This window comes from Oratosquilla oratoria, chromosome 24, assembly GCF_046742065.1.
Source record: "Oratosquilla oratoria isolate Oo_2021 chromosome 24, ASM4674206v1, whole genome shotgun sequence".
Classification (NCBI taxonomy): Eukaryota; Metazoa; Arthropoda; class Malacostraca; order Stomatopoda; family Squillidae; genus Oratosquilla; species Oratosquilla oratoria.
This window is the reverse complement of record NC_134800.1, coordinates 17,362,602-17,386,397: the sequence shown is the minus strand read 5'-3', so window position 1 is coordinate 17,386,397 and position 23,796 is coordinate 17,362,602. Positions and strand designations below refer to the sequence as shown.

At 39.5% G+C, this 23,796-nt stretch overlaps 1 protein-coding gene across 6 annotated transcripts in view; it reads right to left on the bottom strand.

The window, feature by feature from the left end:
* Window positions 1-10,761: 10,761 nt before the first annotated feature.
* LOC143038485 (cytotoxic granule-associated RNA binding protein tiar-1-like) overlaps window positions 10,762-23,796 on the bottom strand; it is a 32,563-nt gene continuing 19,528 nt past the window's right edge. For 4 of the 6 annotated variants that reach the window (XM_076207722.1, XM_076207724.1, XM_076207726.1 and 1 more), the window contains 2 exons: window positions 14,531-14,602; window positions 10,762-14,287 (listed from right to left, as the gene is read on the bottom strand). In XM_076207722.1, the coding sequence (XP_076063837.1) occupies window positions 13,152-14,287; window positions 14,531-14,602 (1,208 nt within the window). In that variant the 3' untranslated portion in view covers window positions 10,762-13,151. Of the gene's footprint in view, window positions 14,288-14,530; window positions 14,642-23,796 lie in introns of all 6 variants that reach the window. The other 2 variants (XM_076207725.1, XM_076207727.1) reach the window with 2 other exon arrangements.

The following is a 23,796-nucleotide window of genomic DNA, read 5'->3' as shown; positions in this document are numbered from 1 at the left end:
AATAAACTTGGGTGTGTTGTTGATATAGAAGCATGGTATATATTTGCATTTTTTCCAGCTGGTGAGAAGTGTGACTGTAGATCTGGTTAGGGCTATTTTTCATTTTATGTTTAAATTGTTTGAATTGGGGTCTGCCAGAGCTGTTAGGGTTTTGACTCTTCTTGAGATCAGGGTCTACTGTCTTAGTATGGGTGAAGCTAGTGGCTAGCAGGGCTGAGTAGACTAAAGAATACAATATATTGATATGATCAGAGTTGTAGTTACTCAATGGTGCTTGGGTCTGTTAATAACAACAGCCTTCCCAAAACCACAGTCCCTATTTGCTCCAAAATAGGGACTATGGTTTCAGAAAGCCTGTTGTGGTTATTTTTATGTCCTCTGCTGGGGTTATTCCCCAGCCATATTAGGTTTAGGGAGGCACCATTTCTAGCCCCATCACCCAATGTGGGATGAACTGAGTGGATCCAGAGGACTGTTCAGCAATGTTCCCTCTAAGCTGTGCACGTGTGCACTCGCACGTTTTACAACTAACACACACAAAAGAAAAAAATGTGCACACACAAGGTTTTCAAATATCAAAATCCATTCAATATAGTTCCACCCAATTATGAACTTGTAAATCATCTGAAAAATGGTAATTTACCAACTGTCAAACAAATAATTGCTTCTCCCCCCTTCTAACTCTAGTGCTTTCATTGCAAACAAAATTACTTTGCCGCCATGGGTACACACACACACTTTTCAAAAGGCAAATTTGCACACAAGGAAATTTCTGCACACACAGCAAAAAATTAGAGGGAACATTGCTGTTCAGTTGTGGTTTACACCACCTACCATGTAGGTTTTAACTATGAGCTTCCCAAGATCATCATCTGACACCTATCATGTACCATTGTCAAATGACTTATGGTTGTAGTTGGAAGGATGGTCTGTTCTATATTGGAGAAGATTAATGGTGACTGAATATATTTTCAATTTCAGCTGCTGCCTTACCCTGGCAACCCCTAAATGGCCGTAGGTCCCAGAAAGCACCAACTGAAGATGATGAATCAGCAGTTGGTCCTCCTTTTCTATGAACAATCCTCCTAAGTCTCACCTCACACACCTGTTACTTTTTTCATTGTAGGAAGATGAGAAGTAGTTCCATGGACAAACAAATAGCAACAGATCTATTCGTCCTTTGCTGTTCACTTAGTTTGTTGCAAGGCCTTGAGACAAATATCTGAAGTTAACTTTTGCTCCCCTTATGTGTAGTGAAAGTTCTGAATCATTGACTATATTAATATCAATCTCTACTCCATACTGCATGGCCTTCCCAGTGGAAGTTCATCTCAGGTGGCCACCACAAGGAAGCAAGGCAACAATTAGCCTTCCTCCATGATGGAAAGTCTGGAGACGGGCCTAGTCCCCCTGGAAGGATGTTCTTAGTTATTTCTATTGTGATCTGCAAGTGTATTATCCTCATACTGAAGGGATGAACACCCTGGATGCTCTGTCATTCCCTTGAAAAATGGTGAGGAGAGAAAAGAAAATGAGGCAAATTATATATTATATATAAACTTCAAAATTTCTTGGGACCTACCCAGTTATTAGGATGGAAAAAGTGTACCGTTATATTGGATTTCTACCTCTATGCAGTAATATTTTTCTAGCCGTTGGTATCTGTCAACTTGTCTGTCATCTTTTCATCACTGTTGCTGCTGGTAAGCCATTCAGTGTCACACATAACATATTTGAGAGAGGGTGTGTAGTGTTACAACCTCTAGTGCCTATGATTGCATGTTGTTTTGTTGAGGTTTGTTTTTTTTCTAATGAAGAAGAGGGAGCAGGATAATGTCTCCAGGATAGAAATTTGCGCTCATTCAAAGGTGGAGCATGCCGACAGGAGAGCTTTTGGTCCATAACTAGGTCAGATGCGAAAAAAATATAATGGTAAATAAATGAATAAAAATAAATAAATAAATGCATAGGTATACTTCAATAATAAACAAACAGGTAAATAATAAATGAAAATCAAGCAAATAATAAACAAAAATAAACAAATATAAAATAAATGGCAGTCATTACAGCATCTTGCTTACATGTTTATCTTAAAGCTTCAAACTGAACTACATTGCACCACCTCTTCAGGAAGTTTATTCCATTCATTAACTAGTTTGTGAATTTGTTTCCACCCACTTCCAAACTAAATTTATTTCCTGACAGTTTGAGACCAGTATATTTATGTGCCTGCTTGCAGATGCATGTAGGCTCCTGCCAAACTTTGTTCCATCCTAAAACATATCCTTGGTAAGCTATGGAAAACTTCCGAAGTGCCAGAATACCTAAGAAGGTAAGTGGCCATGAACCCTCATTTGACATACTCACATCTGAAAAAATTTCACACCAAGCTGCTGGAAACTCTTCCATTTTCCACCATACAAAAAGACCTTAAGTTTCCCAGCTTACAGCTTTGCAATGGATGTAGTCTCTTGCTACATTACTTCTGAACCAGGGCAGTGGGCAAGATGCTGGGATGACCCGTCATCCGGGAGCAAGGAAAGAGGGAGGAAGGGGAAGTGAATGGAAGTGGAGTATGTGGGGATGAAATGTGTAGGAGTGGATTTATGCCTTTGACTACCTTATATAGGGGGAAAACCTGTTGGTATATGTATATAATATAAAAATTGGACACTACAGCAGTGGGTGTAGGTTATATGGTATGATGAAAGCATCTTCCAAGTCTTTAATAACACTGATCATTATGTCAGCATCTTCAATGATCACTTACTGCGCTGCACCACTTTTATGCAAGACTGCACCATGCCATAAGGCAAGGAAAACGACATTTACTTGTTGATCACAATATCAATGTTCTGGATTGTTCCTCAACTTGCCTGACCTCAACACTATTGAGAATTATATTGGCAAGCCATATAAAGGAAGCTTGCCACATCCTAGTCAACCTCCCTTAACCACCTAAAGGACAAAATCAAACTTCATGGCTGAAGAACAGATCTCTAGATTGCTTCATCAAACTTTTCTACAGCATGTCTAAATGCCTCAGCATGGTGATTAAAGCCAAGGGGATTACAAACTATTACAGGAAGTGGTATGTACAAAGACACATAGGAGGAATTCAAAATAAATTGGTATCCTTTTTCTATGCTAATAACTGGGTAGGCCAAAAAAAATTCTGGTGGTAGTATGTGTATATATTCATACATACATATGTACGTGCATTTACCCAATTGTAGCACATATGAAAGGAGCAACACTCACTGGGTCCGGTCTCCTATTCTCTACTTTTCTAACATAACTAGTTCAAATTTAATCTATATCTCTGATTTTCAATTATCATATTCAGATTTGAACTCGTGTATTGTTTGAGCTTGGGTTCTATAACCTATGCTATTCAACATATCTATATGGAAAACTGCATTTCTTCACATCCTTTCAACATGTGGTCTTTCTTAATTTACCTCTATTATCTCAAAGCCCTATCTTTAATCAGATCTCTTCTATCAATGTAATCTATCCCCTTTAGTGACATGAACACTAAAATCATGTCATATATATGCATGTGTATGTGTATATATATTATACATACACACATATATACATGTGTGCATATATTTATGTGTGTGTGTGTGTGTATACATATACCAGCAGCTTTTTTCCCCCTTACAAGGGAGGTAGACAAAGTCAACGGCATAAATACACTCCCACCCATTTCATCCCCAAATATTCCACTCCCATTCACCACCTCTCCCTCCCTCCCTCTTTTCTTGGCTCTTCCTGGATGCATCTCACCCACTGCCCTGGGTCAGAAGCTCATCCACAGCAAGGCCACTTCAATTAATTGCTGCCCCCCCCCCCCATGCAGAAAGACGAGAAATCCCTCTCAGGTGCATCAAAACATCATTCACACATACTCCCCCCCCATCCCTTCCATACATCACAGCATCATCCTTACACCATTCTCCACTCACCCCCAATCTTCTGTCTTCTCCCTTCCTCAAGACATTCACCTCTTTCCCAATGCCCCTTTTACCCCATCCATCCATCTTTCTTGGTCGCCCCTCATGTTCGCTTCCTCCACCTTTTACTAATCTTTCTTCACTCATTCTTTCCTTGTGTCCAATCTATCCCATTACTCTTTCATCAACCCTATCTCCCAACTCCTTTTCCATCCCCACTCTCTTCATCTCAGTTTCTCACTCTATCAAGCCTAGTCACACAGGCTCTACTACTCTCAAAAACTCTTGACTGCTCTTAACATCTTTTCCTCCCACAGTGCCTTCCTGTCTACACTGTTAAGCCTTTTCCAAATCCATAAAGCCCCCCCCCCCACAAAAAAATCCTTACATTTCCTAAAGCTCTCACATATATGCTTTACCACAAAATCCTGAGCCACACAACACCTTTCCTAAAACCACACGGTTCCTCTCCTAATCCTCTCAATCAAAGCCCTCCAAGTCTTCCCTACTACTCAACAAACTAATCCCTCTGAAACTACTACACTCACATTTGCCCACTTCTCCCTTGTAAAGCAGAATTATACAGTCACTCCTCCAGTCCTCCGGCACTCTAACCTCTTTTAGACATTAGACAACCTTACCACCCAGTCCACCATCACTGTACCTCCCTTTTTCAAATACTCTCCACATAGCCCATCCAACCCATGTGCCTTACCTGCTTTCATCTTAACTAGCAGAATGGCTAGGTTCATGACGTATGTACTTCTCATAGCTGGCAAGTCAGGTGGCTTTGTGGTTGATCCTAATTGGTTTGCATGCCTGCTCTTAAGCAAGCTCTCCCAAGAGCAGACACACAAACCAATTTGGAGCAGGCACTAAGCTACCCAAATGTGTCAACTGCATATACCGGAATAAATCACAAACTGCCTTTCTTCTTGTTCCCAGACTGAATGCAATGTCATGTACACTAATTTGGCATGTTCTTTGGAACTACCCAGAGTAATAAAAATCTATATTCCAAGGGCTTTTCCCTTTATAAAAGAAGTGGCCCTGACAAAATACATTAAAAAATATATAAAGAGCACAGCAAAAGCTGTATAATGCTAAAGTAACACTGTCATTTTACTTTGTACATCTAAAGGAATATATAAATACATACATACAAAAACAACTGGAATATAATGTGAACGTTTACAATCATGCCAAAAGACACCGGTATCATATATAGATTTTCCATTTCTATACTTATTTTTCACCCTTTACTTGGAATGGGTGGGAATGATTTTATGCCTTTTCCTTTTTGGCTACCTCCCTTGTAAGGGGGAAAAAGCCTTGGTATATGTATTTATGTATTTTTCACCCCAACAGTGCTTGCCATGAAATATGTATATGCAGGAAAAATAAGATGTACAATCCTAAGCAAAAACCCACTAAAGAAAATAATTGCTTATAGATCAAGCCTTTTTGTTTATTCAGACATCTTTAAGGTATAGACAGAAAAAAATAGGAGTACATATATTCATAAGTAGGGTGCCCAAGTATAGTGATGTTCTCCATTTCCACAAGAATTTTGTCAAACTGCCTCATTCTTAAGAATATGAGGTAACTCAAATACACCATATGAGGACGGAGCCTTTATTGGTATGACGTTTCGCTTATTACAGCTTTTTCAAGTATAAATAAAGGCTCCGTCCTCATATGGTGTTTAACTCGTCAATCTTGTCTGCAACTGCCACTTTCATGAAAACTCAAATACAAATAACTTTCAGTTAAAAACTCCCCTGAAAACGAGGAAGGATGCATATATTCAATTCCATGTAAAGAATGTGACAGATGCCTTATTGGTACATACATATACTAAGGGCTTTTTCCTCCTTACCAGGGAGGTAGCCAAAAATCAAAAGGCTACCCACTCCCATCCACCACTCTTTCCTTCCTCTCATCTTAGCTCCTCATGGATGACAGGTCATTCCTGTATCCTGCACACTACCCTGGATCAGAATCAATGCAATAAGACACAGCAAGTACACTTCATTTGACTAATCACCCCTTTCCCTGTCCCCTTATGCAGAAAAACTGAAGATGGAGAGAAATCCTTTTGGGCTGTCAATACATCATTCACACATAACCACTCCCTTGCATCACAGTATCATCTATACACAGCCATTCTTCACTCACCCCTATCTCTTGCCTCCTCCCTTCCTTGCTCAACAGACATTCCTCTCTTTCTTAATGCCCCTTTCACCCCATCCATCAATCTCATCCTTGGTTGCCCCCCTCATATTCACCCCATCCACCTCAGCCTTCCACACCTCTCAAACTAATCTTTCTTCACTCATTCTTTTCATGAGTCCAAACTATCTCAAATACTCTTTCATCACCTTTTCCACCCCCCTCTCCTCCTCAAAGCATTTCTCACTCCATCCAACCTTGTAGCCTATACTTCTTGCACTTCATCTCAAACACATTTAACAGCTTCTCTCTGCCTCTCAAATTTCATGTCTGCATCATACAGACCTGTCGGCATAATCACCCCTACATAAAATTTCCTCTCTACATCAATTTCCAAATAACCATTTCTCATTCTTTTTAACCCCCTAAGATATTTATTTGCTTCTCTTAATCTATAAGTTACCTCCACTCCTTCCTTTCCTGCCACATGCACCAAGTACCTAAAACTAGCCACTTCCTCCAGCCTCTCTCCTATAAGACTTACTTCCAGATTGTTGCCATCCTCTCCCCTTGTACATCCCATCACTTTGCTTTTACTTTCAACTTTTTCCCATTGCTTATCTTTCCAAACTCTACCAATAACTTCCTTAATCCCCCCTCTGATACTGCCACAAGTACAAACAGGCTCACCTCCTACTTTTCTCCTTTTCTTTAACCATTTACAATAACCTGCCCATTAGCCTTGCCACACCAACCCATCCATGTACAGTGAACAACTATGGTGACATGACATGTCCCTTACACAGTCCCACCTTTACCTCAAACCACTCACTTTCTCCATTTCTACTTCTATCATGGGTTCTATTACTCTTGTAAAAACTCTTGACTATCCTTAACAGCTTTCCCCCTAATCCCACACATCTACAAAACCTCCTACACCTTTTGTCCACCTTATCATAAACCTTTTCAAATTCCAGACCCAAAACACATCCTTACCTTTTCCTATAGCTTTCTCACATATCTCACCACAAAAATCTGAGCCACACAACTCTTACCTTTCCTAACCCCACACTGTTCCTCTGCTATTTCTCAATTAAAACCCTCCCATAAGCTTCCCAGCTACAATAAAAAACCAATCCCTCTAAAACTACTCACATTTCTTCCATTTTCTCTTGCAAAATGAAACTATACAGGCACTCCTCAAGCACTCGACCCTCAGACATACTCAATCCTCTCCAGCCAGTCCACTGATACTGTACCTCCATTCTTCTGAAACTGCATGACACCAATCTAACCCAGGTGCCTTATCTGCTCTCATAATATCAATAATTACTTACGCCTCATCATCTTATTTCTCCTCCATTTTCCTCATCACTATTTTCTTAGTGTCTTCCACTGCTACCACCAGTCCCCCCATATTATCCTCCACATTTAGCAACTATTAAATACTCTGCACTTCCAGATAATTTCTATTACTTTCAAAATTTTCAGTCACTCCTCCCCTTTTAACATCTGCCCTCTTTTATTTCAGGTTTTGCTTTTCTTTTTTCTTTGTACCTTTCTATATTGGTAAGACTGGAAAAGTAAGAATACATACATATATCATTACAAGGGAAGAAGCCAATGTCAATCCCCTCCTATCCATTTCATCCCCACATACTCCACTCCAATTCACCACCCCTCCCTCCTCCTTTCCTTGGCTTCTCCTGGATGATGACATATTATCCCTGCATCTTGCCCACTGCCTTGGGTCAGAAGCAATGCACCAAGACAGTACATCCACAGCAAAGCTGCTTCATTTAATCAGTGACCTCCCTACCCTCATGGAGAAACAAATGGAGAAATCCCTTTGGGCTGCATCAAATCATTCATACACACTCCCTCATCCCCCCCAATCCCCCACCCACTCCCTTCTATGCATCACAGCTACATTCATACACAACCATGCTTCACTCACGCCTATCTCGACTTTTCTTCCTTCCTCAACAGACATTTACCTCTCCTAATGCCCCTTTCACCCCATCCATCCATCCCATCCTTAGTCAACCCCTCATTTTCATCCCCATCACCTCTATCTTCCACACAACTTTTACTAATCTTTCTTCTCATTCTTTCCATGTGTCCAACCCATCCCAACACACTTTCAACAACCCTATCTCTCAACTCCTTTTCCACCCCAGCTCTCCTTATTTCTCACTCTATCCAACCTAGTAACCCCTACCATACTTCTCAGGCATTTCATCTCAAATACATTTAAACTCTTCCTCGCTTATGTTCCATATTTATGCCCCATACAGTGCTGCTGGCACAATCACTCCTTCATACAATCTCCTCTTAGCATCCATTTCCCAAATGTTTACTTCATTATTTTTCAATCCCCAAAAAGAATTAAACATAAATATAAGGTCAGAATTGGACAATGTCCAATACATTAATTGTTCATCTAAGGGATTCCAGTCATTGTATCAATTGGAAGGGTGTTAAAGATATTGTCATGTCACACTTTAATAGAAACATAATAGAATCCAGTCTAATAAAGCATACATTTGTCAACTTAAATATAAGCCAAGGATTGTACAAATTGGACAATTCTATAATTAAGAGTGTGATGGCCCAACACCCATAGCTCAGAAATAGGAACTATAGGTCATGGGGAGAAATTTCTATATGAATGTTCGCTACTTCATTACCTTTACCATGCTTTAGTTTCTTCTATGTACCTGAAGATGTCTGAATAGACAAATGTGCTAAGTCTATAATCTATAATATTCCTTTATGGTTTACTGCAGTTATATATGTATACACACACACACCAAAGGCTTTTCCCCCCTTATAAGGGAGGTACCCTAGTCAAAAGGCATATACCCACTTTGATCCACCACCCTTTCCTCCTCATCTCAGCTTCTTGTGAATGAATGTCATCCCTGTATCCAGCCCACTACCCTAGGTCAGAAGTAATGCAGCAAGACAGTATATACACTGCAAGGCCATTTCACTTAATTGGCAACCCTATCCCCTCTCCATCCCCTTGTGTGCAAAATGGAAAAGATGGGGAGAAATCCCTTCAGGCTGCATCAAAATATTCACACACAACCAATCCCTACTTCCTTCCTTGCTTCACAAAATCATCTACAGTACATTCAAGTATAGCCATTCTCCACTCATCCCTATCTTTGCTCAACACATTCCCCTTTTGCTCACAAGCTTTCACTCTATCCATCCATTTCGTCCTCAAGTTCACTCCAACCACCTCTTTTACAAATCTCTTCACTCATTCTTTCGATGTGTCCAAACTATGCCAATAACCTTTCATCTGTCCTATCTGCCATCTCCTTTTCTACCCCTGCTCCCCGCATTTCTCACTCTAACCAACTTTGTAGCCCTTACACATTTAGTTCTCTCTGCCTCTCTTTAAAGTCCCAAGTCTCTGCCCCATACAGTATTATTGGGACAACCATCCCTTTATATCTCATCTGCATTCATTCCCAGGTGCCCATTTTTCATTACAACTGTTAATCCCTCAAGATTTATTTACTTCTCTCAATGTACAATTTACCTGCAACATATGACCCCCACATACTTAAAACTAGTCACTTCCTCCTACTTCTCTCCTTTAAGACTTACTTCCAACTGTCTGCCCTCTATACTTGTACATCTTATCACCTTTTACCCACATTTACTTTCAACTTCTCCTATTGCATACCTTCCCAAACTCAGTCACTGCCATAACCCCTCTGGCCCTGCCACAAGCAGTGTTGTCAACAAACAACTGGCTCACCTGCCACTTTTCTCCATCTTATTTAACTATCTCAAGCCCACTGTAGAGGGGGGGGTGAAATTATATATATATATACATACATACACACACACACAATAAAATATGAGTAGGGTTGCTCATGATGCTCGAGACATTTTACTGATGTCTGAATTAGTGTATCTGATTCCTGCTTTGTATAAAGGTTATATAGAGACTGCAAGAGGTCTTCAGGCTCCTTAGCCAACCTGGGCAAGAAGTTTTTAAATGCATAATGTAAGGAACTCTAGAAAAGCTAGTTTTGGATTAAACCAAGAAACTGAGTCAATTCAATATCTGGGAGCAGTGTTGCTTATATGTATTAATGAAGAGTCAGAGAGAAAAGACAAGATCATTCCTAACACAAAGATAAAGTATCTGCTTATCTATGAAAATATAAAACAAGACACCAATAACTAGTTATGTGCTGAACTGCACTGCCAATGATATCAACAAATGCTTCCAACATACAGGGCCAACTCATTATACTTCAAGATCCTCTAATTTTCTATTGTGCAAAATCATCAGCTACCAATCTGACTTGTTTATTTCACAATTCCAAAAACATGCATGGGTGTTTTTAACTCTAGGAACCACTATAGTTTTTCTTCACTATCATATGCAATGCTAGATAAATGACAACTTTCAAGTTTCACACCTTTATTATTGCACTTCGGTTTATATATCATAACTAATCTACATTGACTACAACGTTGATACCCTTACTGATGCAGTAAGTCATCCCCATCATCCACATGGGCAAGCTGAATCTGGTCCTGATGGAATGTTGTCCTGTATATACAACTTCTTGGGTGTAGGAGAAAAATAACAACTCTATATGCTTGAGTTACGTCTCCTGTATTTAACTAGAAATAATCAGTACCAAAATTAAATGCCTAAAGAGGTTTTCCTCAGCTTTAGGGAAATAAAATATTAACACTGCTTGGTGAATCAGCATGCATATCCAAAGATTCCAAGACCTTGCAAATGACAAGCATGGACAGATATGAACCAACAAGGGGTGAATTGCAAGGTACATCCCACAGACCCAACAGGATGTTTGGCCTCTTCTAACAAGTGACCACTGATGTCAAATAGGCATCACTTGAGGTTTAAGTATTTTATTTCATTTCAAATTACACCAAAGTAGTAAATATTCAACCAATCTCTCACAGCCTTTCCTATCAATGTGAAAATTTGACAAAATTATGCTATACTCTACATAAACTGATCAATAGTATGGACATGAAATTACACACAAACCTTTTGAATAATACTCTGCATCAAAATTCTACCTACAGCCAATTTTTTTATTTTCTATTTATTTCTGTCTGACTCCAAGTCACACGACGTCCATAAATGGCAAATCCTCATCACTTACCATGGTGGAAAGTGGTAGGCAGTTGAGATGCTTCTAATACTAGTAGTTTTACTTCTCTTCTAGAGCACAATCAAGTCTGATGTTTAGTTCCTTAATTTCTTTTGTTTCCAAGGTGCCTATCAATCCTAAGAAAGCACAACAACAACAACAACAACAACTTTTCCTGCCTTGTTGGTCCTGGAGGGTGCGGGTGGGGCCTAGGGGTTGGCTCAGCTTGGGACGATAGGGTCTTGACTTGGAGGAACACCCAATAGAATAATAAAACGGTCACAGGACATACCTCTCTCCCTCTTGTTGACAGGGTGTCCGGCCTCGTTTGTACACTACCACACATTACACGCTTTTGGCAATTCAGTAGTAACAGAACTGTAAAATCCTTAGTCTTACCTGTCCAAGTAAATGCAAGACAAGTAGTAGTAGTAGTAGTAGTAGTAGTAGTAGTAGTAGTAGAAGTAGTATGACCCTGTCCAGCAAAAGCCTTGGAATCTTTTGCTGTTGCAGCTACACTCCCATACACAGAACAAGTTAGCCCTTCACTACAAGACTGAGGACACGAGCAAAGGTTCAGCACCACAACTGGACGCAATCCTCCTGCTTCCTGCACCCATAGCCTCATCCCAAAATCAACACAGCTAGGCAATCAAGAAAAATGAAAATAAAGTATATATGTATATTTAGGTATATATACAAAAAGAAAAGGAGGGAAATGGTGGATTTCCCACCACTGCAAATACAAAACTCAGTGGATGAGAAAATGTAGTGTGAAGCAACCCTGTGAACTGTGCATGGGATATAGCAGGGCTTGTACTATGAGGAGGAAATAAAAAAAATAAAAATAAAAACAAAGTCATGAAGTACAAACATGAGACCCACTGACCTGCAATGTTGCACTAAAAAGCACAACAAGGCAACACAGCCACCCTGCAATGAGAGGAGAGAGAGGTGAGCCACTTTCTCTGCGACAAAGGCCCTACGCAGACCACCCCACACCAACTTTGCACACGGGCTAACTGTTCCGTATCCACAGAAAGGAAATCTCCAATGACAATACCAGTGTTGATCTACATACCACTCCTTTATTCTTTTAAGTGGGTCTCTCATCACTATACAAGAAGAAACCTCTTGTAATAAGCTATCCCAAGATTAAGTCACCCGAGCAATAACCAAATTTCTATCTAAAATGGGAAAAGGGGGGAGCATCCCATGCCAGCCCCTACTTTCTGGAATGTGGTTCCCTGTGGGGGACGACGACAGTCTAGGGGAGAGCAATACCTCAAGGGTCTGGCGCTGGGACTAGTGGGCAGACCCCGGCATGCAGCGCAACAAGAGACTGTTCAGCCCGGCTCCTCCTACCTGGGCTGTGGTGGCTGTGCCTTATACAAGGCTAACACTCATATAATCAGAGCAGTGCATTCCCACACCAGGCTGTCAAATATTTAGCCTACACAACAAAATTCTATGTACAATTGGTGTTCCTACCTTATGCCTTGAAATAGTTTCATTATGTCACATTCAGAAAATAGTATAAAATACTTTTTTGCATATTACTCATATAAAACTTTACAAAATTACTTTCCTTTACAAAAAGGATTTTTCTCTTTACCTAATACTACTTGAAAGTGCTTTTAGAGTAAACAAAAATTAAGTAGAGCTATATGACTTCCTATGTAAAGTGTTGCAGTATATACACTCAGCACACAATGGCTTCAAGTCTTTGTTGCACTTACAGAAGGGATATTAGCGATGCACTTCTCAGTAGTAGTTGTTGCTTAGGTGTTGGCCTCCACACCCTTTTCTGCTTCAAGTCTTGCTTGCCTCCATTGGACAAAGCCGTCGCCACCACTTCCTACTGCTGGGGTTGGCCCTGAGGAGCTGCAGGAGCCCCCTGGGGTGGCTGGCCCCATCCCTGCTGGCCCCACCCCATCCACATGTATCCAGGATTGGGCTGGTAGCCATAATATTGATTATAACCCATCTGATTGTAGCCCATTTGCTGAGGATAATATGGCCAGTAGCCCACCTGACCCATCTGACTGTTGGGATAACCTTGACCATTTGCTGGGAAGCCCTGCATGCCACTGTTTGGCATTCCATTGTTGGTAACATCATGAGCAGGGTTGGCTCCACTCTCTGCCCCAGTGTCCTTCCCCCATGAGCACCTAATCATCTGCCCATTGAGACTGGTGTTATGCAGTTCCACAATTGCCATACAAGCCATCTCCTTTTTAGTATATTTGATAAATGCATAACCCTTGTCTTTAAATATCTTTATTTTTTCTATTTCACCATGAGGTTGAAAAGTTTTCTGTAGCATGTCTTCTGTTATGTCTTGTTTCAATCCGCCACAGAATACAGTTGTATTAGTGGGAGTGGTCTGATTGTAAACTTCTTCATATGACAGCTTCTTTGGTTCAGGTTTCATGTTGTCATTTGGTGTATTTGCAGGCTTTCGTGTAGCCCATCTCGTCTTGATCATCTTTCTACCCAGCCACTGTCCATTCATGTTATTGATAGCAGTCTCTGCATCCATCTTCTTAACGAATACAACAAACCCATACCCCCTAGACTTAAATGACTGTGGATCCTTCACTACTTTACAATCAGATATTTCTCCAAATACCTGGAAGGCCTCTTTGAGTGCCTGCTCATCTATTTCAGGACTGAGATCTCCTACATACACATGGTGGTGACGACTTGTGTCCACCTTGGTATATTTGTTTTTGTTACCCTGACCCGTTGCCCAGTCCACCCTCATTTTACGGTTATTTAGGACTTTATCGTTCATCATTGTGATAGCATTCAGAGCTGTCATATGATCTCCAAATTCAACAAAGCAGTACGGGTCAGTGGTAGGCTCACGAAACATCTTGACACTTCGTACTTCTCCTAGCTGGCCAAACAGCGCCACAACAAGATCTTCAGTTACACTTTGGTCCAAATTACCAACGTAGAGTGTCCGGTTCTGCTCCTGGTACGCCATACCTGTGGACCAGCATACCTTTCAGTACAACATATGAAATCATGCAACACAAAAGGCACTAGGCCATCAGTAAAGATAAATGAAGTCATTATTGTATGAATAGAGGCAAAGTTATAGTTTTTCATGATCCAAAGGCAGCAACACCAAGAAAAATATTTGTGTTCATTATTATATCAATAGTATATATACATTTATTATGTATACATACATATAACCCCACACATACAAAAACAACCTCAATTTACCGGCTGTATATGCACCGGCACTTTGCTCCATCTTAAATTCCTGGAGCTGGATATGAACACATTTCCCGCAGTCTGGGCAGAGGCAAAGTAATAATTACTATCACTATCAAACTATTACAGAAACAAAGAAAAGAAAAGAAAAGAAAATAATAACAATAAAAATAAATAAATTATATATAAATATATATACATACACACACATTCTGGTATATATGTAAATGTATACATATACATACATATACACAAGTGAAAAATGTAGCAACACGTTCATAAATCACAACTAATACCAGTCAGAGCAGAAGAAAAAATTGGAAACTGGGAGTCAATATATTTCGACTGATATCTGCAATACTCTTTGAGTGTATACTACTGAAGAGGACTGCAGTTAGCATTCAAAATATATAGATTCCTGATTTCCAATTTTTTTTCTTCTTTGACTGATATTAACTGTAATTACATATACATACACACACACATATTATATATATATATATATATATATATATATATATATATATATACATATATATATATATCTGGTATATATGTTGATGTGGGTGGGAAAAGGAAAGACTGGAGTCTTAATCCAAGTTCATAAATGTCACACGAAAATCCCACTGTTAAGAGTAAAAGATGTGAATTAGAGTTTGGCATTTTCCAAGTCTATTTTGTGGGGAAATGCCAAACTGTCATTCAAATTCTGTTGTGAATTCAAGAGGAAGATCACTGAATCAGCTGACTGATGATTGAAGAACAGCCTAATTTTCATGTCTGAAATGGACACTGGTCTCCAGACATAATTTCATGCTCAGAATTGAGATTTTTGGTTAACAATTATCTCCATTCTGACCACCCACCCGACCCTCAATCCAGGTCACTTGGCCTATCCCAATAGCTATTTAGATCTTATTCCAAAAGTCCACGCTTGGTAGAGGGTGTATATTTACCTTTAGTCCCTTTTGTAACAACTGTACCTTACCTACAATGCCTGCAATTGGCAGACAAAATATACAGGGTTTTCATCTTTTTCATTTTTTTTTTTTACTCTAACAGTGGGATTTACAAATGAGCTACTACATTTTGCTCTAGAAAATTTATGTATATACATATATTTATACAAATATACACATGTATGCAGTCCATTAATATATATGTGTATATATATATATGTATATATATACATACATATATATACATACATACATATATATACATATGTATATACATACATACATATACATATATATATACATACATATATACATACATATATATATACATACATACATATATATATACATATGTATATACATATATATATATATATATATATCAACCACAACACTGATTCTAAGCCATCAACATCAGGAGACCGGTAGAGGTGCGGGTCTCCCGATGCTGATGGCTTCAGATTAAAGCGTGTTGTGGTTGATAAAAATGTATCTGTTCACTGGGACCCATTCAGTGTTGTGCGTGCGTGTGCACACACACACACACACACACAAATACATACACTGTAATCCCTCCTGTATCCAAACCTTGCCATTATTACACGATTTGTGTGCTGTATACCCCTTTCATTCCTTCTGAATTGAAATTTCATCATACAAGTGATAGAGTGGGAACTCGAGTGGTGGTGGTAATATCACCTCATGCATGTAAATATCCCCCAAAACTGAACACACGGTAGCCCAATTACTTCAGATATGGAAGGGATTACTGCACGCACACACACAAATACAATGAATTAATTTGGCACCTTTGGACCAATAAATCTGAATTAATTGAAAGACACCTTCATATAATAACCACCTTCATTCTAAATAAACATAAGTCACGAATCAGCTTTAAGATGAGAGATAAAGATAATTTTTGCACAACTTCGTAAATGATGATCTGTACATCAATTCCCTCGAACTATAACAAACTATAACAAATATTTAGGATAAAAACAAGGTTACCTTTTCAATCTATGAATTGTTCATGTTAATATTCAAATAACCTGGACTCCCAAATCTCAAAACACTGCTTAAACATGTGCAACATATAGTTGATTTACCTGGTCTTTGACTTTACTATAAACTCTAGATAAAGATGTCTGCCTCATTTTCAGTCTCTCAAGGATTCAATGCTTGTCTTTCCTAATTCGTTCTTTCCTGTTTAAACAAAAACCACCTCAGCACTCTACGCCTCCCTTACATTGCAAGTCCGCTCTATAGCGTCATGGGTACAATCACTCCTTGAACCAACTCTCAATGCATTCACCCCGATACCCCTATTTCACCTAACATTTTCATTCTTTCCAGACACTTGCCTCCTTTAATTTGTTATTCTCCTCTACAACCACTCCTCCATTCTCCATCACATGCGACCCCTAAATACTTCACATTCATATAAAAATGGCCATCATTAATATTTCAATCGTTTTTGAATAAATTTACTCAAAAATGTACTTCTTTGCTATATATTCTTCTTTCTTAACTAATGGGGAGGTTCCACCATACAGTGAAGAGGTGGGAGTAAGCCAGCTCCTGTTACAGTGGAAGTGCGGTCTTCCTGCACTGCATTTGACATGAGGTGTGGTGAGGCAGTAATGACTATCTATGAAGTGTTAAGAGAAGAGGGGCAACAAATTAAGTTTTGGATGGGTGTGGGATGGGTATCTATTTCCACTCAGATATGTAAAGGGGTGTATTCTATGGTATGCATGTATATAACATGGTGTGCGCATGTGTATTCATAAAAAAAGGACCTTTCTCCCTGATATGGAGATTGACTGGTCAGAAATTGACTGCTGCTTGAGGAAGTTTCTTGATTGATGACTATCTTTTGATGCATCTTTCTGCATAAGAGTTGAAATAAAAGATTACACTAGTTCATGATTGCATATTACAAATATTTACTCTGCTTAGCATTTTCAAGTACAGAGTAGTGAACAAAGACAATATTTAAAGCTCCAGATATACTTCAAGTGGGGTTTATGTCTATGGCACTCCATGCAATACTTGGCTGAGTGATTTTATATACACACATGGAAGCTAGTGCCAGAGGCTGCACTCCACGAATGTTGACGGCTAGAGCTATCTCTCTGATATAAAGGACCTCTAGGATTCCCAAATATTGACTGTCATATAATGAGTAAATTATTTTCGTATTCTCTACTAGGATTTTTCTTGTTAGGGAGGCATCGTGTATTCCTTAAAGAAGTCTCTTTGGTGCAGCTTGAAGGTAGCAAGTTAATTGTCTGAAGAGAAATCATTCTCTTTCCTACATGGAACTGGACAAAGGTTTGAGTCTGTGTGGGTAGATGAATTCATGGATGACTTTTTTTTTCTTGACTGGGTTACACTCAGAGGCATTTCAAAGAATAAGATAGGTTATGATATTATTGTAATAAATATGAAGCTCAACTAATCTCTGGGGTTGGTAGAGCATGTACCACAATTCTTTTGTCTGTTCAGTAAGCTTTGCCAACTTTTATATGGGTTTGGTGGAAAAACTATGGGTCTTGAAATCCACCTCTATACCTTTTGCAGATATAATGATATTTTCATTTAAGCAAGTGACTGGCAACCCCTACAAGAATTACACCATGCATTCACTAACCACTCTTGCCTTAATTGAACTAGTGAACAATATACACTGATGGTTCACTGCTTTATTACACACCTCTGTAAAGCCTGAGGTAAACAAATTTATCATTACTGCCTATCTTTAAAGACAAGTGAAGAAGACATGGAGGAAATGCCCTGCAGTCTACGTGCAAACAGGGCAGTTACACCATGTTCCATGTGGCCTCTTCTTCATCAGGAATTTTAATGCCTCCACCAGTCCTGATTAACAAATGCTTCCCCAAGGTTGCTCAGGCATTAGACATAAAGTGAAAAAATATTAAATTGCAACATCAACTCCCTTGAGAAATCCTTAATCACTTCAGTACGACTCAAATTCTCACGTGCAGCATCAGCTGCCAAATGTAATTTACATCACATTACTCGCATTATGAAATATAGTCACTGCTGTATTACTTGTTCTTATTTAGAGTAATTATAAATACAGAAAATGTAATCAAACCAGTTCACAGAATCCAGGGTGAACTCATGTACACCCCCCCCCCACACACACACACATATAATCAAGATGCCAACAGCAGCATCCTCATGTACCCACTCATGCCTAATGATGCCTATCATCGCACCGAAGTGGTTAACAACTATCTTCCATCATAAGCTCAGCTTACTATACTGATAAAAGAATCATGAGAGATGACTGTGGTACACAACCAACTGACCCCTAAGTGGGAGCTTCAGATTTATCACAATTTCAAAACCTCGTATCTTATCCTTTGAAATAACTGGAGTTGTGTCTATAACCCATTCAGTAAAGTAACATCATCTATGAATTCATCTGCCAGTAAAAAGATCATAAGCTTTGTCTGGGCTTCTCTCAAGATGACTAACTTGCCACCTTCAAGCTGGTGCCCAAAAGACATCTTTACAAATGTACAATGCCTCCCTAAAGAAAAAGCTAGTGGAGAATATAAAAATAATTGGCTGTCCATACTACACTGTCTGCAGATCCTGGAAGCCATTTATTTCAAAAAGCTCCAGCCATCAACATTCATGGAGGTACAGGCTCTATGTGGACATAAAATCACCTAACCATTTCATAAACAATCCCCCACTTAACATATAAAATTAAAGATTATTGCTACTATGTGACCGCCCCCTAGTCAGTTGTAGATTTGTATACATTGTTGTTCTTGTTCATTATTCTGTACTTTAATGATCAAAATGCTATATAATCCTGTATCTACATACCAAGAACCTTTTCCCCCTTATAAGGGATGTAGTATAACAAGGCATACACCCACTTCCATTTCATCTTGGCTCCTCAAGGATGAAAGGTCATCCCTACACAATGCCCAGGTCAGCAGTGCAACAAGACACACCAGGGTCAGTCACTTCACTTAAACAGTGAGGCTCTCAACTCGTGTGTGAAAATAGAAATTATGATGATGAGAAATTCCATCCATCCACCTTATTTTCACTCTTCCCCCTACATCTACCTCTCCCTTCCACATTTTTTGCTATCCTTCCTCACTTGTTCTTTTCATGTGCCTAAACCATCCTAGTGTTCTTTCACCACACCTATCTGCCAGCTCCTTCCCCCCCCACCAACTCCTTTCCTTATTCTATCCATTCTCACAACCCCACCATACTTCCCTAACATATTCATCCTTTCTGCCTCCCATAAATTCCAACTCTCTGCCCTAATGTCAAAAGCACAATCACCCCAGAATCCTATTTACCACGACACTTTTAATTCAAGTCAACCATATCTACTCATTTCCCTCACTACAGTTTACCTCCCATCCCCATTCCTTCACTCCCTGCAACATGTGGCCCTAAATATTTAAAACTATTCACTTCCTCTAACCACCCTCCTTTTCTCCAACTTACTGCCACCCTCACCCCTCATAAATCTAATCACATGGAGTTTATTCACATTTAGTTTTAACTTCCTACCACATACTTTGCCAAACTCCGTCACTAACTGATTTACTACCCTCTGACCCAGTCACATGCAGTGCCATCAGCAAATCAATCAATCAACCCATTGCCCATGGTCTCTCTTGCAGATCTGTGGCCTTATCACCAACAAAAAACAACTGGAAGGCAGAGGTGGAAGCAGTGAACTTGTGAGGGGAAGACTGAGCATGAGACGGATGGCTGGGGTGAAGGAAGCCTCGACTAAAAAGACTCACTTTGGAAGGGAAGAAGGCCAGAGTTAGGTACACGAGGAGAATGGTTGTGAATAGACAATAATTTGATTAGGACCAAAGGGAATTACCTTTTTCTTTATTTTCACATGAAGGAACAAGAAGGGAAGGTCGCCATGAGAACAAAGCAGTGGGGGTGAACCAGCCTAGGCTGTGTGCTCTCCTGTGGATGTGGTGCAGAGGTGACCCTTCCTCTACAAGGAGCCAAGATTGAAGGGAAACAAATAGCTGATGACTGGAGTTGCAAGAGTAGGTGTATGCCTCAGCCTACCTCCTCCTTTATAAAGGGGAACAAGCCTTTTGATGTGTGTGTATTTACCTAATTGTAGTATACAGGAAAGGAGCAATGCTCATTGGATCCTGCCTCCTATTTTCTAATTTTCTAACGTACCTAGACTTAAATTCATGTACAGCTCCACCTTAATCTATATATTTTTTTTATTTCCAAACATATAAATTTTTAACCTTAAATGAATTTGTGTATGTATATGTGTGTGTGTATACACATGTGTATTTGTATACAGTAATACCTCTTATTAATGGACTGAAGGGGGGCTAACGGTGTCTGTTGATGTGAATAATCCGTTGATTTGGAGTGGTTTTTGGGTGGCAGTGATTGCACGCACTACACAGCACCACCAAAAACACCGTAAACACAGCTAATTAATGCCTGTTAATGAGAGGTCTCACTGTATAAGTGTGTGTGTACATACAGTAAGCCCTCAATACAAAAGACGATATGGGGACAGGTTTGTCATTACATCCGAAGGTCCGTTACATTCGGTGGAAATACCGGACAGATCCATTATATCCTGAAGTTTATCCAGTATTAGAAATTAGTAGGATTAGAAATTACAGTAAACCCTCAATATAATGGACGATATGGGGACAGGGGTCTGTCATTATATTCGAAGATCAGTTAGATTACCATGGCCATTCAATGTGTCGATGGGGTGGTATGGGAGGTATAGGGTGAGTAGCAGAGGATTGACACAGCCAGTCAGTGGAAGTAGGAAGCAAGCCAGTTGCTGCTTGAAAATGATACTGCTTGTGGCTGGATCATAGGATGGTCTTAGAGTTTGGGAGTGTGTAAAAAGAGGAACTTGAAAATAAATATAGTATCTACTACAACCCACCACCTACTCCATGCAAAAATACATACACATCACAAAATAAGCATTCCCAACCAACCACCACACTCCTTACTCCAAATTCCTCTAGATATCGGCCCTAAAAAGATATCCTTTCCACAAGCAAGAACTGTACCTGCATGACTGTGTTCTGATCATCATCCAATTCTAAAACAATACATAGAATACTCTTGGCCACAAATGCACATTGCCTCAGATGTAATCACCACACAGAAGATAATAAATACATACTACATTATACCACTCCAGCTCAATCCTGACCTCAACACATTATAAGCCAACCTGGCGGGTATTACTGGTCATCTGGGAGTTGTGGGTCCCCAAGAGAGGCCTGGGGGCAATGGATATATACAATTCACCATCCCACTCCCACAAAGTGGGAAGTGAGAAACCCCTGGAAGGGCAAGCCTTGTCAGTTGCAGCAACCTGCAATGTTTGGGTTGCCTCTTTGCCTGGCAAGAGCCGTCGGGAACTAATGTTTGAAGCATGCAGCAGATCCCGTGAATTATGCTCACAACCACCTGCTATGAATTTGACATAGGCTACCATGCACCCCCATTGGATGAATATATCTGAATATACATATATGGCTACAAATGGAATAGCCTTGGAAACCTACAGTGTGCAGTGCAGCAATTATTTGGTTTAAGAGATCAGATAACTTGTGGATAGAGAAGAACATAAAGGAGACTGCAAGAGACCATAAGGCCTACACTGGGCAGTTCCATGCCCATTACCACCTATCATCCCCATCCATACAGTTATCAAACCTTCTCTTAAAACAACTGACAGTAACCATGTAGTGAGCAGTGAAACTATGTTTATTCCATCCATTGACCAGTATTTGTAAACCACTTCTTGCCCATTTCCATCTTAAATCTAAATTTGTCCAATTCAAATCCATTACTGCGAGTCCTACCCTGTTGTCTTAATAAAACCGTCTGCATCACCCTTGTTAAAGCCCTTGATACACTCAAACACCTTTATCAGATCACTCTGCACCTTTCATTAGTATAAATTAACCCCTTCCATACTATGATGCCTATGTGTGACCCCCATAATCTGTGAACTGGCCTGGTGATAAATATTTTCTGTGGTTATTAACATTCAATGAGAAAGAGAACAAGTATTACAGGTGTAACTTTATATTCTGTAATGCGAGTGTTGTGATGCATCATCACACATCAGGCAGTTAGTGCTGCTCTCAAGAATTTGACTCATATTGAAGAGGTTAAGGTGCCTAAGCCTGCCCTCGTATGACAAGTTTCCGAGCCCATGTATCATTTTGGTCATCCTCCTATGTCCTGATTCTAGTGTATTAATCCTATATGACAGAGACCAAAACTGTACTGCATAGTCAAGGGTTCATCTAATAGTAGATAGTTTGATAACTAACTCTGCACTTTTATTATTCTAGCAATGAAGCACGATGCTATTAGCTCATTACCCCTATTCCTGGCATTTATGCACAGTTTACTGGATTTAAGGTCAGGAATCACTTATACTCTTAAGTCTCTCTCACATTTAGTTCTCTTTAAAAAGGTGTTATCCAAGATATATATATTTTCTGAGTTGTGTAAACCTATGTTTAACGCACTGCACTTTAATACTGAAGTCTACTTGCCATTTCACTGACCACGTGAACAATTGTTAAGATCTTCTTGCAGTACCTCTGCATCTTCTCCTGATCTGATTTGGCATCCTATTTTAGTGTTGCCAGCAAACTTACACAACTAATAATCCCATTGTCCAAGTCACTTGTCTACATGATGAATAAGGAACCCAGAACCAACCCCTAGGGTGCTCCACTTGCAACACTTCCCCTTTTGGATTTTACAATGTTAATTAATGGTGACCCACAGTTTTCTGTCACTGATCCATTCAAACACTTTTCCTCCAATGCCATAGACTTTGACTTTAACTTGTAGTCTGGTGGGACACCATCAAATTCTTTGATGAAGTCTTGGTAAATAACATTGTAACTATCATTGTTATTTGATGCTTTGTAGGCTGCAAGTCACAAATCAAATGGTCTTTCAATGCATATCTTATTCTATTAGCAAATATTGATTCTAGCATTTTACCTATTACCAACATCAAACTGACTGGCCTGTAGTTATGCACAGATGACTTATCACCTTTTTTGAAAACAAGAACATTTACTTGGTGGTTATGGATATGGAGCTGCCTAGTAGAACCCTTATGGTCTCTTGCAGTCTTTCCTATTCTTATGTTCTTAATGTGAAGAAATGGAAGATACTGAAAATAGGTGCAAGTCAAAATACACCATCACTGAATTATAGAATAGGTAACTATTAACTTAAAAGTAGATG